The sequence below is a fragment of the Solanum pennellii genome, chromosome 4, assembly GCF_001406875.1.
Source record: "Solanum pennellii chromosome 4, SPENNV200".
Classification (NCBI taxonomy): domain Eukaryota; kingdom Viridiplantae; phylum Streptophyta; class Magnoliopsida; order Solanales; family Solanaceae; genus Solanum; species Solanum pennellii.
Genome location: NC_028640.1, coordinates 73,547,322 through 73,563,096, shown reverse-complemented (window position 1 = coordinate 73,563,096; position 15,775 = coordinate 73,547,322). Strand labels below are relative to the sequence as shown.

The 15,775-nt window shown below is 31.2% G+C and overlaps 1 protein-coding gene across 1 annotated transcript in view; it reads left to right on the top strand.

Moving 5' to 3' along the window:
• The first annotated feature begins 9,909 nt into the window (after nucleotides 1-9,909).
• Nucleotides 9,910-15,775, top strand: part of LOC107018078 (WD40 repeat-containing protein HOS15-like) — a 12,284-nt gene continuing 6,418 nt past the window's right edge. The window contains exons 1-7 of the mRNA XM_015218446.2: nucleotides 9,910-10,069; nucleotides 12,431-12,576; nucleotides 12,667-13,090; nucleotides 13,247-13,341; nucleotides 13,455-13,501; nucleotides 14,833-14,983; nucleotides 15,069-15,132. Of these exons, the coding sequence (XP_015073932.1) occupies nucleotides 10,009-10,069; nucleotides 12,431-12,576; nucleotides 12,667-13,090; nucleotides 13,247-13,341; nucleotides 13,455-13,501; nucleotides 14,833-14,983; nucleotides 15,069-15,132 (988 nt within the window). The 5' untranslated portion in view covers nucleotides 9,910-10,008. The remainder of the gene's footprint in view (nucleotides 10,070-12,430; nucleotides 12,577-12,666; nucleotides 13,091-13,246; nucleotides 13,342-13,454; nucleotides 13,502-14,832; nucleotides 14,984-15,068; nucleotides 15,133-15,775) is intronic.

Genomic DNA, 15,775 nt, shown 5'->3' with positions numbered 1-15,775 from the left:
TTTTTAAAAACACTCAATTGGCAGTAGTTTTTCTGTTGTTACATTAATAATGTGACGGGTTTATTAATTTGGAGGGGTTTAATTAGTAATGGGTGGGTAGTGGATTGATTTATAAATTATACTAATAAGTTAAATCATAACAAATAGTTGAATGCCACGTATTTAAAAAAATATTTAATTAGTTTAAATATAATCGTTAAATAAGTGGTCAATTTTGAATCAAAAGGTGGATGACAAGGGTATTTTGGACCCAATAGGTGGGTTTAAAGCCAACAGATGGATGAAGGATATTTTATACCATTTCTAATACTTTGAGAATATTTTAAGCGTTTTTCGATTAAAAATTAGTGTGGAGTATGTTTTAGTGCCAATTCGAATATTTAGTTGGTGCAACTTGCAAGTGATATGAATAAAACAGACTTGATTAAATCTATGGCCGACATGGAATTTATTGCCTTTAATATATCCAGACTTGTATTTCTAAATCTGGTAAAATACACACACAAAAAATATGTATGTAATGAATATGAAGGCGTGGGAATTAAAATGAAATGGACTAATATGATAACCGACACCATTTGTTTTTTTCGTTTTTGGAGTTCGAATTCGAAATTTAATATTCACATTTTAATTATTCAAATATGAATATTAAGATTTTTAGAATATAGGTATCCCGTTAAGAAAAAAAGGAGGGAATCATACCATATATACTAATTTAGAAATTTTATCTTTTTAAATTTTTTTTTACGTATTTTACCATTAATTAAGAGTCTCCTATTATATATTGAGAATGATATGCTTAGATACATATATTTTTGCTATCAGAGACACTTAGATAAAATATATCTCGAACAAATTATACTTAATTTTGACTCCATTATATATTCCTAGATACATGTGGGACGTACCAAAATATGATAAGACTCATAATATTGTAAACCAAAATGTATTTAAGTAATTAGCTTTAAACTAATAAAATTTTTAAAAAATAAAAAAATTAAATGTATTAAGTGGGAAGCGATCACTCTAAGTAAATAACTCAATTTTCTACTAACGGGTCATTTGGTAGAGTAGATTAGAAAAAATAATACATGTATCAGTCTAGTGTAATAGGAAAAATAATGTTTACATTAGTTATACATTATATTGTATATTAATGTGTGCATTGTTGATACCACGAATTTTTAGATATTGGCAATGCAATGACGTTAAAGACCCAATTGCCCTTCAAAATTCTTTTTACATCTTTTCCACCATAATAGTGATGAATATCTCTGTAAATAATTTGTTTATGCAATGCATGCTATTTTTAATGCATCAAACCAAACAATGCATTAAAATAATCTATGCATAATTTAATGCAAGCATAACTAATACTCCATTTGTCCCAATTTATGTCAACTTTTATGTTTTGAGAGTCAAACAGTTTAAGTTTGACCGAAAATTAGCGCATGGAATTTTCAATTTATTTGAAATGAAATTTATATATTTATAAACTATGTAAAAAGTATTATGAGTTACAATAAATGACAATTCCAAATGTTTAAAAAATTTATGGTCAAAGATAGACTTGTTTGACTCTTGAAATTCAAAAGGTGACATATAAAATGGGACGGAGGAAGTACATGCTTTGATAATACAAGCTTTACTAATACACTTTATTTAGCACTGTTATTATATACTTTACCAAATGATTCCTAAGTGCATAATTCAGTCTCCTTATAGTATGTCACGTGTTATCGGATAATATTAAACTATATATATAGTGTTATTACGAGTTCATGTTTTTTATTTTTTAGAGTGGTAACAACCAAATATCCCCTCAACCATTATCTAACTCTCAACTACATATCAATACTTTACGGAGGTCCTATTATCCACTTGAAATATTTTAACAAATATATTAACATTTTATAATGATTTTTCTTTTTGATTTTTTTATTCTTGAAAAATTAGGTGTGTGCACTGCACTCTACACAAGGATTTGGGAGTGACATTTTAAAGGTGTCAATATATATCTTTAAAATACTCTAGGAGAATAATAGGAATAAATGTATAGTTAAAAATCTGGTAATAAAATTAAAGAGGTATTTGATTATTCTCTTTTATAGATAATAAATTTGCCCTTAGAAGAATCCCAACAATCTTTAACACACCACTAGTTGGTATGAGCTCCTTATTCTAACTAAGCTCCCAAATATAATTTGCTAATTTCAAACTACACTCTCCTATAACATACCCAAATAATATCTTGGTAAATATCACTTTCTTTCCCAAATGAATCCACACGATTTGATCTGAATTAGTATAACTATTGAATTTTAAAAATTAAATAATACACCAATCATTTCATTTCATGTGTCATATTTTTATTTTGAAACTTGCATTAACAAATGATGTAATTTTATCGTTCCATTTTTATTAAAGGTTTCCTTAAGTCAACTTTATAATAAATGATGAATGCATTTTCAAGATTAATTAACTACTATACTAAGAATATAATATGCAAAATATGACAATTTATGCATAAATTATATAAAATGACAAATATTATGATTCGGTTGTTCATAGAAATGGATAACATATAAAATAGTACGGATTGAGAAAAAATGGAAGATGCATAAATACAAATGATTAAGTCCACAAGCTCTTTAATTTCTGTCTTTAATGTCAAGTTTATGAAAATTTTCTGTCTATGCTTTTACTTGGTCTTATTATTCAATGTGTTCCGTACCACCTTAAAGGCCTCGACTTCATAAGAAAGAAAAAAAAAGTTTTTGCTTCTCGATGTTAAAAAAGGTAAATTAGACAAACTTAGCTTTTAATTTACTCTTCTAATTAATTACTGTCCTAAATAACATGCCACGCTTTTTTAATAAGGTTAGAGGACAAATTATACTAGAGAAAATCATTTAGGGTCATTCGTTTCCTGAGATAAGATGAAATATTTCAAGATTAAGTTTAAGATTAGACATATTTAATGTTATGTTATCTCATCTAAAGAGGTAATGATAAATCAACTTCAAAATTATAATATCCGACTAACTTTATTTGAGAACCAAACGATCCTAGTATTGAGGAATAAGGAATATTTATAAGCCAGGTTACGTTGTCGCGTATCTTTTTCTTCTTTCATACTAGTAATACTAACAAAATATCATTAATTGGTATGCATGTCAATCATTTCTATCGGTGTATTATCGTAACTTCTTGTTCGAGTCAAAGGTTTAGAGAAAAATCTCTAAACTCCAAAAGATAGAGGTAATCAGAGACAAATCTAGGATTTGAAGACTTCGAGTACACTAAATATAAGCTCTAACTCTAGCCAGATTCGAACCTTAGTCTCACGAGTGGTTCCTCTGGTTTGTACCAAAGGCATAAGGGTTTTCTTTTTGTTCCTCACGAGTGCAATGCTAATTAAATTATAGTTTTTATCGAATTTTCACGATAGATATACATATATATACACATAAGTTTTTTCAAAATTAATGAATAAACATGCACCCCTACTGATGTATGTGGACCCACTTCTGGTCAAGTAAAATCTGCGTACAATATAACTTTGTCTTACTTCACTTGTATTTAATTAAATAATACTCGAAAAGGTGGAGTAATTATTTAGGTTTCAATTAGCATGAAACATGAAAGTTGATGTTGTTCCACTTCATTATTTAATTAACCTTAATTACAGTTTTAAAAACCATTTTAATTAGGCGTGTTAATGTTGTTATCCATGTCATCCCTACCTACTTTATCCAATTTTATTTAATATTTTTTGGTTCAAACTTTGTCGAAACTGCATGCGTAGTTTCAGACATGTTGGCGCTATCTCTTGCCATCCGTCAGATAGAAAATATTTTTTTTTATTTGTACAATAATGATAACCCTAAAATATATATACTATATAATAAAAGATTAAAATAATTAAACACCGTTAACATGAGTTTTATCATACTACTCCCTCCGTCTCTAATTACTTATTCATTTTTTCTTTATAGTTTTTTTTAATTATTTATCCATTTTGACAAATCAATAAAGGATAATTTTTTTACCTATTATATCCTCAATTAATTTACTAATTACTTTGAAAAATGTTGAATTTTTCATCATTTCATAACTAAAAGGGATAAAACAGTAAGCTCACTATATCATTAATTATTTTCTTAATAGGTGTGCCAATTCAATATAGACAAGTAAAAAGGGACGAAGGGTCCCTCGTTGAATAAAAAGAGGGAAAGTTGAGGAGAAGATAAGTTTTACGTTATTATTGTCATTTCGTTTCAGCTTTTTGATCAAATAATTGATTGATAAATTTTTTTGGACTAATTAAATCTCTTTGATTTTGAAATTGCGAAATATTAATTTATTTAATTAATTTATGAATTTTATTTCAATTAATTTTGCGGTTGTTATTGTTTTCCAAAAGACAAAAGGTCTTTTATGATCAATTTGGAACAAAGATAATTTTTGAACCTGTATTATACGCACCATTTGAACCTCAAATCGTGGTCAACAAAGTTATTGGTGTTTGATGTAGTATGACTTCTATAATAGGGAAATTTGTAGTATTGAAATTCTTAAATATTCATCATTATATTATTAATTACTCGAAGAGTGCTAATCGTTTATATTTAACATATTTTAAAAATAAATAAATAGTAAATTATTTAGGTAAAACTAGTTTAATGTCGCTATTTTTGAATAGTTAAATTACGACTTTGTGAGATACTGCGGAGTATTTATTGGTGTTTCATGTATACCATGACTCCAATAATAGGAAATTTTATATTATTTTCGAAGGAAGTAACCCAACACATCATGAATAAAGAAGAATTGAATTTTTTAAATTACACGATAAATATTGTGGACTCATGACAAAAACAAGTTACCTTTTTTTTAGTACACAATAACCATTGTTTTAAACACAAAATACTAACATATTCATTGATATCTTATTAATAACTCAAAAAGTGTTAATCTTTCACATTTAACACATTTTAAAAATAAATTTTTTAGGTAAAACTAGATTAATGTCTCTATTATGATTAGTTGCATTATGACTTTGTGAGATACTGCGGATTAAGTGCAAATCCAGTCGATAGCCAATATCAATCGTTTACTTTAATTAAACTCTTAGCCAAAAACAATTTAACAGCGAAATCAATTCAAAATTCACTTAGTGGATTCAATATCTATAATTTGAACTATGTCATATAATTTTTGTACTCATTACTTTATCTTCATCAAATTTCTCTTGAGTATAGAAGAAGAAAGGGACAAGAAGAGCATAATCCAAATTCCAAATTAAGGTATTTTCCCAAAGTACCAAAAAGATCGAAACAAAACGCAAAACACTTATATACATTATTTTTTCCTTATACAAATAACTCAACAAGCATCCTTCACTTTCGATAATAAATTGTGGATTCCGAGTCACACAAAAATAAAATAAAATGACAACCTCTGGAAAGGGGTAAAAAAGAAAGTAACATGACTATCAAATGTGCAATTGCACGAAATAAAATTCTATCATAATCATAATTTCATCCCCATGAAAAAAATCAATAAATTTTTCAAATATCACGACTTACAATGTCCTTCGAGATAACTCAATTGGTTTGAAGGATAATCATTCATCGTACTTCTCAATGCTTTTTGAGTTGAGTATGTGATTTGCAGACTATTACACAGTAAAAAAAACGTGACTCACAATTAATTTCACATCAACGTCGATTATGAAGAGGGTCAGATTCATTAGGCACTCTTCTTTTACTTGAAAAATATACATGATCAAGTGAATGCCTCATCAGCTTCCAATTATTTTGCGGCCGATTACTCTGTTCTTCCTCTAGTTGTTTTTTGATTGTATCGTTTTTCGTCGCTGCAGATAAAAATAACAAATATAAAAAAACTAGCATCACCAAAAACTTCTTAATTTGCATTATGTTAGTTGAAAAAAGAGACTAATATGAATGGCAAAATGAAAGAAAGTTGTGGTAGAAAAAAAAACAGAGAGGTAAGGAGTATTTAGTACAGAGTTTTAACTTCTGTACATTAATAAATGTAAAAACTTTTTTTTTCACTAACTTCAAAAAATAACATACTCCCTCGTTCCTTTTTTATTTGTCCATTTTTGTTTTTATAGTTGTCCCTAATTCTTGTTTATTTTGACAATAGAAAAAGGATAAAGTTTTCTTTACCTATTATATCCTCAATTAAATAACTAATTACTTTGAAAAATTAGAACTTTCATCTACTCCATAATTAACAGGGACAAAATGATAAATTCAAAATGTCATTAATTATTTTTTAATAAATATATCAATTCAAAAGTGGACAAATATAAAAGGACGAAAAGAATATAATAATTGGGATAACACCAAAAGATGTGGTGGGATAATTAGGATAAGTCACGTAGATCGAAAAAAAGGCGTGTATAGAAATTATACTTCTATATATATATGGGTAAAAGATTATTTATATACATAGGTTTAAAGGTAACAAATTCATCTAAATTTAATATTTTTTATGATTTTATAAAAAAATATGTCAATTAATAGGTATAGATTTACGATTTTTAGAATCTAACAGGTTTGATGTTAAAAATCTCTAAGATTGAATTCATAAAGCAAAAAATTTAAATTCACCTATGTTATAAGTATATATATATTAGTAAATCTTAAATGTTCTTTACAAAATTAGCAGGCTCATTTGGTTAGTGAATACGTTTTCCTAAAATTAGTTATTTCAGAATTGTTATCTCATTTTTAACGTTTTAAATAAAAATAACACTACAATTATAATGTGATTTTATCTCAAACCAAACAAAGGACTAACTCATTTTAAATTTAATTTCGAAATAACTTATTTTTTTATCCCTCGCACCAGACGAGTCGCGAGTTGATTGAGTGTTATAGTCGTGCACAAGGGAGACAACACACGATGGGAAGGCTTCCCTTGTGTTTTTTCTTTACTTTATGGGTAAAAGGCCAAATGGTTAAATACAATATTCTTGTGTTTCACGAGAACTTTTTTACTAAAGAAATTTTTTTACTTCTTTCGCTTTTAGTCCCTTAAAATAAGGCCAAAATTGCGTATGATAACAAAGCATATGGCTTCTAGTGCTTTATTTTTGTCTGCTTTGTAAAGTAGTCAACTCATTACTTTTTATAGCTACTTCTGAAATGCCCAGATATTCTACTACTAATGGTAAACTCTTCAAAGCATGACAAAAGTTATGTAAAGTCTTAAATTCTTTGATGATGAGAAATCTGAATTCTGAAATTTTGTGGAAGAAGTATTGAATTGGCTGAATAATCTGAGGATATATATTCGATTGAGTAGTCAATTCATTTGCCAGGAGGAACAGTAATGTGACAATTAAACTTATGAGTTCAACTAATTTTAACTTTAAATTGTTTCTTGAAATTGAGATAGGTAAATTTTCGTTACTAACCTTATTTCGAATGATATGATTCAACTTCAAAAGTATTGTCCAAAACTATAACTAGAGATCAAATGTCATTTCTAAACTCTCATTGCCCCTCACGTATAAGACAATAAACATTTAGCATTAAATAGAATTCCTCTACATTTTTAGTCGTGAACCTAATTCACTCAGAAAAGCTAATTTATAAGTGAAGGAATGTCTAAGAATAGTCAAGATCATATAAGGAGATCAAGTTCTCTAATGCTCACCTATGCGGAACGCAACAAACCCTCAAGACTGGATAATTGGAGTGTAGACAATACGGTCAACACTAAAAGAAATAAGTTAGGGTAAGTCTGACGCTACATCATGTTAAAGAAATAGAGTTTGGATTTAACTTAATTACAAAAAATAATTTATGAGAAAAAAATTATATCCAAAACTATAAGGAGATCAATTTCCAAATGTTCATAATTGTGGAACTCGACAATTTGGGAACAAAAGAGAAAATCACTTAAAAGTGAACTTACACAATTTCCCATTTTTTAAAAGTGAACTCACATAGTATATTTTTCTTCTGTTTTGTTATTATCTGTTATTTTTTAATTTTGATTATCGTATTATGTGTTATCTTTACTGTGTTCAATATAAATGCTTCAATACTGTATTTTCTTTTTTTGTTCGTTCTTAATTTTATTGGGCTGGTGAAGAAATGGGCCTATTGGACAAAATTTTCTTTTGGACATTGACCATTGTCAAATATAGTACTAGTAAGTAGTCCAAGTAAGCACTGATCAACTAAATAAAAATGGGCAACTTTCACATATAGCAAATAAAAAATTTATATGTATATGCTATAACAAATTTTGCATAATTGTGCTCCATAGCAAACATGATAACTTTATAATTCGCTGTACATATACAGTTGAAGCGAATTGTATAAAACGAAGTATATAAAACTAGAAAGAGAAAGACACTTGGCAAAGAATTGTATAAACGAAGTGAATAAAACGAATTGTATGATAATAAGTGTATAAAACGATTATATACAATTTGAATTTGTATAAAATGAGAAAGAAAAGATCAAAGAGACTTGGACAGGGAATATACAATTGAATCGAATTGTATAAAACGAGAAAGAGAGAAATTAGATACAATTTGAATTTGTATAAAACGAGAAAGAGAGAAAGACAAAAGAAACTGGGCATGACAGTATTTTTATTGTATAATTATAAGTGTATAGCACGAAAATATATGTACTTGCATGTGTATATACAATTTTCTCACGCTTTATACAAATAGAAACGCAATTTATACATTTCGATTCTGTTTGTATAACTGAGAAAGGCGAGGGTTGCGAGCGAGATCTGGAAGAGGGGAGAAGGGGAAACAAAAATATATGTATTTATACAATTTTCTCTGCTTTATACAAATCGAAACAGTTTTTATACACTCGTGTTTGTATAAAAAGTGAAGAAGCGAGCTAGAGAATAGAGCGAGAATGGGAGAGTGGCGAGCGAGATTTTTGAGAGAGAGGCGACTGGCAAATTTTAGCAAACGTTTGCTATGGATCACAACTAAATCAAACCCTAGCTACTCCATTTATTTTAGGTTATTAGTTTGCTATTATATACAATTATCCCAATAAAAATCACATATATATGAAGATGAAAGTATAATTAAAGATACATTTATCTCTATTCTGGTGTGTATTAAATATCCCCTCTTCATTTAGTCAAATGGAAGTTTTAAAATTTTGATTTGATGGTCTCAGTGTGTTCTCTATTTCTAAATAGTTAGATCTTAGTGCATACACACTCAATTTTGGTTGAATTATGATTTAAGCGCAGAGTTTTCTTTCACACGGAACAGGTTTAGAAATATGATATCTAAAATTAGTTGTGATAAAAATCTGATTTTAGATAAAATTTAACTATTTTTATCTGAACCCTAGTCATCTCATTTTTGTTTCAAGTTTATGCACAAAAGATTGAAGTTCAACCATTTTAATCTAAATTTTAGCTATATAAATTGTCGTGTTTTGACAAATTCTAACTTGAACATAAAACTATATTGTACAAAAAATAGATAGTTTTTTTCCAACTATATACACACTTTTTATATGAAAAAGAAATATCGTAAACATTGTGGTTGTCTGACGAGATATCATGTAAAATAAGATCATATTTTTATTTTTGATTTTTTTTTCATTTAATCGCATGATTTGTCATTTAAATAAGCATGTCTTTATTATTTGTTATGTCTAGCATGATATAAGTTCTTTCAATGGAGTGATATTGCGCGGTGAAAAATAGAAATTTTTAACCGCAAATATTTTTTAACTTGAATTCAGATTTAGTAGGCCCAAAATTTTGTAAAAACGTAATTATAGCCCAAATTATAATAGCCCATGAAAGGCCCAAATCACCGAGCTCATCGATGAAGATGACGTATGCTACGGAAAATCACATCGATTTGTAACGTCTCCTTCATACATATCTATTTCTGTTTCACCCTCTCTAAAATCTCGGAGAGAGAAAGCACATGGTGTTTGTTTCCTCCGGCGTCCATTCGGCAAAATGATCTCTCTCACCTCGTCGGAGCTCAATTACCTCGTTTTCCGGTACCTTCAGGAATCAGGTTTTCTTTTTCTCTCTCTGTTCGGCTGCTACCATGTGTTTTCCTAGGGTTCAATTAGTGTTTGCTGCTTACAATTTATATCGCTTACTTGTATCCGTCTGTTTCCATGAGAAAAATGATTTTTGTTTCAGTTTTGAACTTCCGGTTTGACTTAGGTTTATGGTTTGGTATGATATACTCCGTTTGCTTTTTTTTTTTTTTTTTTTTTTAAATTCTCGAGCGCTTATGTAACGCTACCTCTCCTACAAGCTCGTTTGGCGATTGCTGTTTTTGCTTACTGAAAGTTGATTTGAACAATTTTGAATCTGACTGGAGCAATTTATGTTTATAGTGTTAATTTTGGTTATTTTGGAGATATAGGAGTACTGTTAGTTGCGATTATACTTGTGTAAGGTTCCCTCTGGTACCAGCTCTTGGCGTTTTTCGCTCAAAGGAAGTTAATTTTAACAATCGTTCCGAGTAGTTGTGACCAGAGCAATTTACGTTCTTAGTGTTAAATTTTGGATTTTTTGAAGATTTAAGAGGAGTACTGTTAATTGCAGTTATCTTTGCTTTGCAAACAAACGCATCTTAAAAATGTTTAGTTAACTAAGTTTGAATCTCGAGAAGAAAAAAGTGTGGAATATTTTGAGACGGAGGGAGTAATTTCTACTTTTGAAACAATGCCATGAAAGATAGATTAACCTCGAGAAACTGGTAGTTTTCAAGTTCTAATACCTGAGAACTGCTAAAAGTTGTATTTCCATGTTTGTGACTGGCTATGGAATCTTTCTATTGTCTTCCATCTAAGTTTGGTCTTTTCTTATGATTTGATTTTAAGCTTGTAAGTTTGTGATGATCTGCCCACAATAATGAAGAGTGTTGTATTCAGGTAGAGATTAGAACATCTCTTGTTGCTAAGCATCAGGTCAGCAAAGAAAATACTTTAAAAAGGTGGATCTTTATAAATAATGATCTTTAGGTTTCATGTTCATCCCCAAGAGAGAGTTTTTAGTATCTTGGGTCAATAATTCAAAAAAATGGGGAGATTAATGATGATGTCACACATCACATTCGAGTAGAGTGAATGAAATTGAGGCTCACATCCGGTGTCCTATGTGATAAGAATGTGCCACTGAGAATTTAAGATAAGTTCTATAGAGTGATTGTTAGACCACCTATGTAGTTTGGCGTAAAGTGCTGGCCAATTAAGAATTCACATGCTCAGAAGATGAATATATCATAAATGAGGATGTTCAGATGCATGTGTGAGCACACTGGTAAGATAAGATTCGGAGCGAAAATATACAGTGCAAAGTGATACTGATCTTAGTGGTGGACAAGATGCGGAAAGGGAGTTTGAGATAGTTCGGGCATGTTAAAATGAAGAGTACAGATGCCCCAATTAGGAGGTGCAAGAGGTTGGCAGTGATAGCCTGATAGGTCTAAGGAGAGGTAGAGGCAGACCAATGAAGTCCTCAAGATCATAAACATGGAGGTCGAAGGTTAGTATGTAGTTGAGCGATTTTTCTCTTTCCTATGGGCAGGAGAGCATGCCTCTAGTTTAGAGCACTATGCTCCCTTGTCTATTCATCAGTATCATATTAATATTCTATGATTATCTTATTCTTCAAAGTCTAGGGTCTTTGGGGAACAACCTCTCTACCACCACGAGGTAGGGGTATGGTCCGCGTATACTGTTGTTGTTGCTTTATTATCATATTCTTCGATTGTAATACTGTTTGTTATTGTTGGGTTATTTTTGGCTATCAATGCTTTCCCTTTCTACCATATTTTCTCCATAATTTTTATTCTTGTAATTCTCTTATCCGTTTTTGAAAATACTTTTCTTGAGCCGAGGGTCTATCAGAAACAACAGAAACAACCTCTCTACCTCACACAAGGTAGGGGTAAGGTTTGTGTGCACCCAACATCCCCAGACCCCACTTGTGGGATCATACTGGGTGCGTCGTGGTTGTTGTAGGGTCGTATCTTCTTCCAATACTGAGGACTGAGGAGACGCACTCACACTTTTTATGGATTTTTCTTTCTCCTAACATATCTTGCATACAGTGCTCTAATGGGGATGTGCATTGTTAGACAGATTCGTGATGCCTAACAAAGAAATCTGTTCTACTGCTCTACTATATCCTCCATTTGCACTGCCTCTGTCCCAAATATGCACATGCAAGACAATGGACATATTTGGTAAAATTAAACCTTAAAATGCTGGGTATCTTAGGTGATCATTCTTATATCTTCTGTTTATGTTTTCATTTCAATTGAAGTTCTCTTAATATTTCTGGTTTCATATTCTTAGTACCACTTTTTGTTGTTTAGGGCTGTCATCTTGAATCTCCTGGTTTTTTTATTTCTTTGTAGGGTTCACACATTCCGCATTTGCTTTAGGATATGAGGCAGGGATCAATAAGAGCACAATAGATGGAAATTTAGTTCCTCCTGGTGGTCTGGTTACCTTTGTACAAAAGGGAATCCAATATCTTGAATTGGAAGCAAATTTGACCACTGTAAGTAAAGTTTTTATCATACTTAGATGTTTGAGTCCTGAATTTAAGGTATTTTGTGAACTTCCAATTGACTAATAATAAGGCATGCAGGATGACACAGATATGGACGAAGACTTCCAGTTTATACAGCCCATTGATCTTATCACCAAGGATGTATATGAGCTACATAAAATAATAAAAGAAAAAAAGGAAAAGCTTCGGAAAGATAAACCTAGGGGAAAGGATAAGGATATCAATGAACGTGAAACGGAGCATGAACGGGAGCCTGCTAGAGAAAGAGAGAAGGAAAAGCAGCAGAAGGAAAAAGAGCGAGAGCGGGAACGGGAACGGGAACGGGAGCGGGAACGAGAGCGAGAAAGAGAAAGAGAAAGGATTGAGAAGGATAAGGAGAGAGAGAAAAATAAGGACAAAGAAAAAGCACGTGAGGATCTCAAACCACGTGAGGATCTCATGGACGCAAAACCCAATGGAGATAAAGAGATTGTTAGACATGAGGAGAATGGAAAGGCTGGAGGTATTATATTCTTCATCCTCTTACATGCAAATATTTACAAACTTTACTGCAAGACTCCTGGAACATACACGCATCTGATACATTTGGTCTGAACTTTATTTATTGTGTTAAAGCATAAAGTTCCTACTCACCTTACTTTTTTGAGTTTCAAAATAGATCCAGAGCCCATGGAGATCTGCACAAGCTCAACCGCCTTGCCATGTGAAATACCGAGTTCTGATTTACTGATTTTGGAAGGCCATACATCAGAGGTGCAATTGGATACTATCTACTGCTCCCAAAATCAGTATCACTCTCATCTAACAATTTGATTAATTTTGTTGATATCATCATGACTATTTTTGTTGTTCTTAAACTTATGCAGGTTTTCGCATGTGCCTGGAGTCCAGACGGTTCACTTCTTGCATCTGGGTTAGCACCTTAGTATTTCTTTGATGCTGCTATTAAATAGGAACCATTATATTCTATTTTTATTCTCCTCTCTCCATTTTGCGAATTTTAGTTCTTTGGAGATGATCACTGTTCTTTTTCAACGCCTAGTTGTTAGTATCTAATTATCTCACAAATCCCTTTTAAACCTCTTACCCTCTGAACTACTTTAGACTTTATATCGAGTACTCACATTTGTGTGCTAGATGCATTTGCCTGGTTCATACATCAAACATTTACTATTAGGGAATATGATTTAGTCTTGTTAGAGCACTTCTAGTATTCTTATTAGTATTATTTTATTATTTTGTATATATTTATCTTCATTTGTTATGATGATGACATCAATTGAGCTTAAATGGAGAAGTGGGGATTCATATAGCCAAGTCCAACTTATTTGGGATTGAGGCATAGTAGTTGTTGTATACATCAAATGCTTACTATAGAGGAGGATGTCTTATGAGGAAGTATCTATGTTTATATCGTATAATCATCCCTTTTGTGAATGAAATACCCTTCATCAAAAAAAAATATATAGTATTAACTAGTAAACACCATACCTTGGTGGAAAGGCTTACATTAGAGTCAATCTAAAAGGATTTGTCCAGATGTAGAAATTTTTGTCCCAGAAACACTCAGGTCTATATATGTAATGGGTGGGAAAGGGCATGTTTGTCTTATCAAATCAGCTAGTCTAACCATTTAAGTGGTGGAAATAAATTTTAAATTGCTATTGCCTATACACAGATCGAGTAATGTGTCGTACATTGTTGGAGATATTTCTGAGGACAACCATTTATCCTCTTAAAGCATGTCTGCTTTTCAGCATGTGCCTTTTCAACATCTGAAGGCTTTATTTTATGCTGTATGCTGAATCAGTTCATTGACGGCAATATCTTTGCATTGAGAATTTCGTCTATGATGTCTCTTCATGAGATTATCACCATCCTGAGTTTTTGACTACATTAGATCTCTTCTTTTGGTTCAAGTTCTGTGCGTTGTCACTATAATGCTACCATTGACTTATATGTTTGCAGTTAATTGTATCGGCATCTAAACAAATAGTTCATTTTGAAATGAGACTGTACTGCACCCAAGTCTTGAACAATTTGACTTACTAATAATTAAGTTTTGAATGTCATTATTATGTGGTATATTTCTCGTTGGACATTTCTTGAGTTCAGTGTTCTATACTGCTAAATCTTTTGAACAGGGTATGCTCACATCTAAAGCTCAAAATCAGCCTTAAATTTTTATTAGGATTTTACCTGTTCTTACAAGTTACAGCTAATTATATGATATCCTGAACTCAGGTCTGGAGATTCTACTGCTAGGATTTGGACAATTGGAGATGGTCCTTGTAATTCCCATATGCAAAATGGGCCAGTAAATGTCATGGTATTAAAACATTTTAAAGGTCGAACAAATGAGAAGAGCAAGGATGTCACTACACTTGAGTGGAATGTAAGGTTTTTTAAGAGATCGTTACTGGCTTTCCTTTTTATTTTTCCTTTCTACTTTCTTTATCTATGACTTCTTTCTTGTGCAGGGTGAGGGACACCTACTTGCAACAGGTTCTTATGATGGGCAAGCAAGAATTTGGAACCGAGAGGGTAAGCAATTTTCTTTTAATGTTTTCTGAACAATGGAGTATGGGAAAATGCAAAAGTAAAGTTGGTACTGACGATATTGAGTTTATGAGATACCATTGAATGGTAGGAGATGTAATCGCATGTTTTAATGGGTTTTTAAAATATTTTTGGGGGAGGATGTTGATTATTTTATTATTATAGCACCAAGAGAGGGTGCTGCTTTACAGAATGTGCAAACAACAACAACTTCTACACCTCAGTCTCAACCAAGTTGGGGTCAACTATATGAATCTCCACTTCTGAGTTCTACAGTGTACATGATAAGTTCCATAGCTGAACTGAGAAGCTCTAACCTTTCTGGAATTGCTAGCATTTCCCTGTGAAGGATCATTCCTCTTGAAATCACTTTGCGACTGTAGTCAGCATCAGTGCAATTCATCCCTCATTTTTCCTTTTCTTATTCAACTTCCCTTTTTAGAGGGAGAGTCCTCGTCAGCTATCTAGAATGGCTGCAGTTTCCCCCTGAAGAACTATGATGGATTACGAATTTGAATCTAAAAGGCACATGGCGGACCCAATTTATTATCACACCAATTTCCATAGAATTTTAAACATCTTCCACCTTAAAAGGATGGTTGCATATATATATATATATATATATATA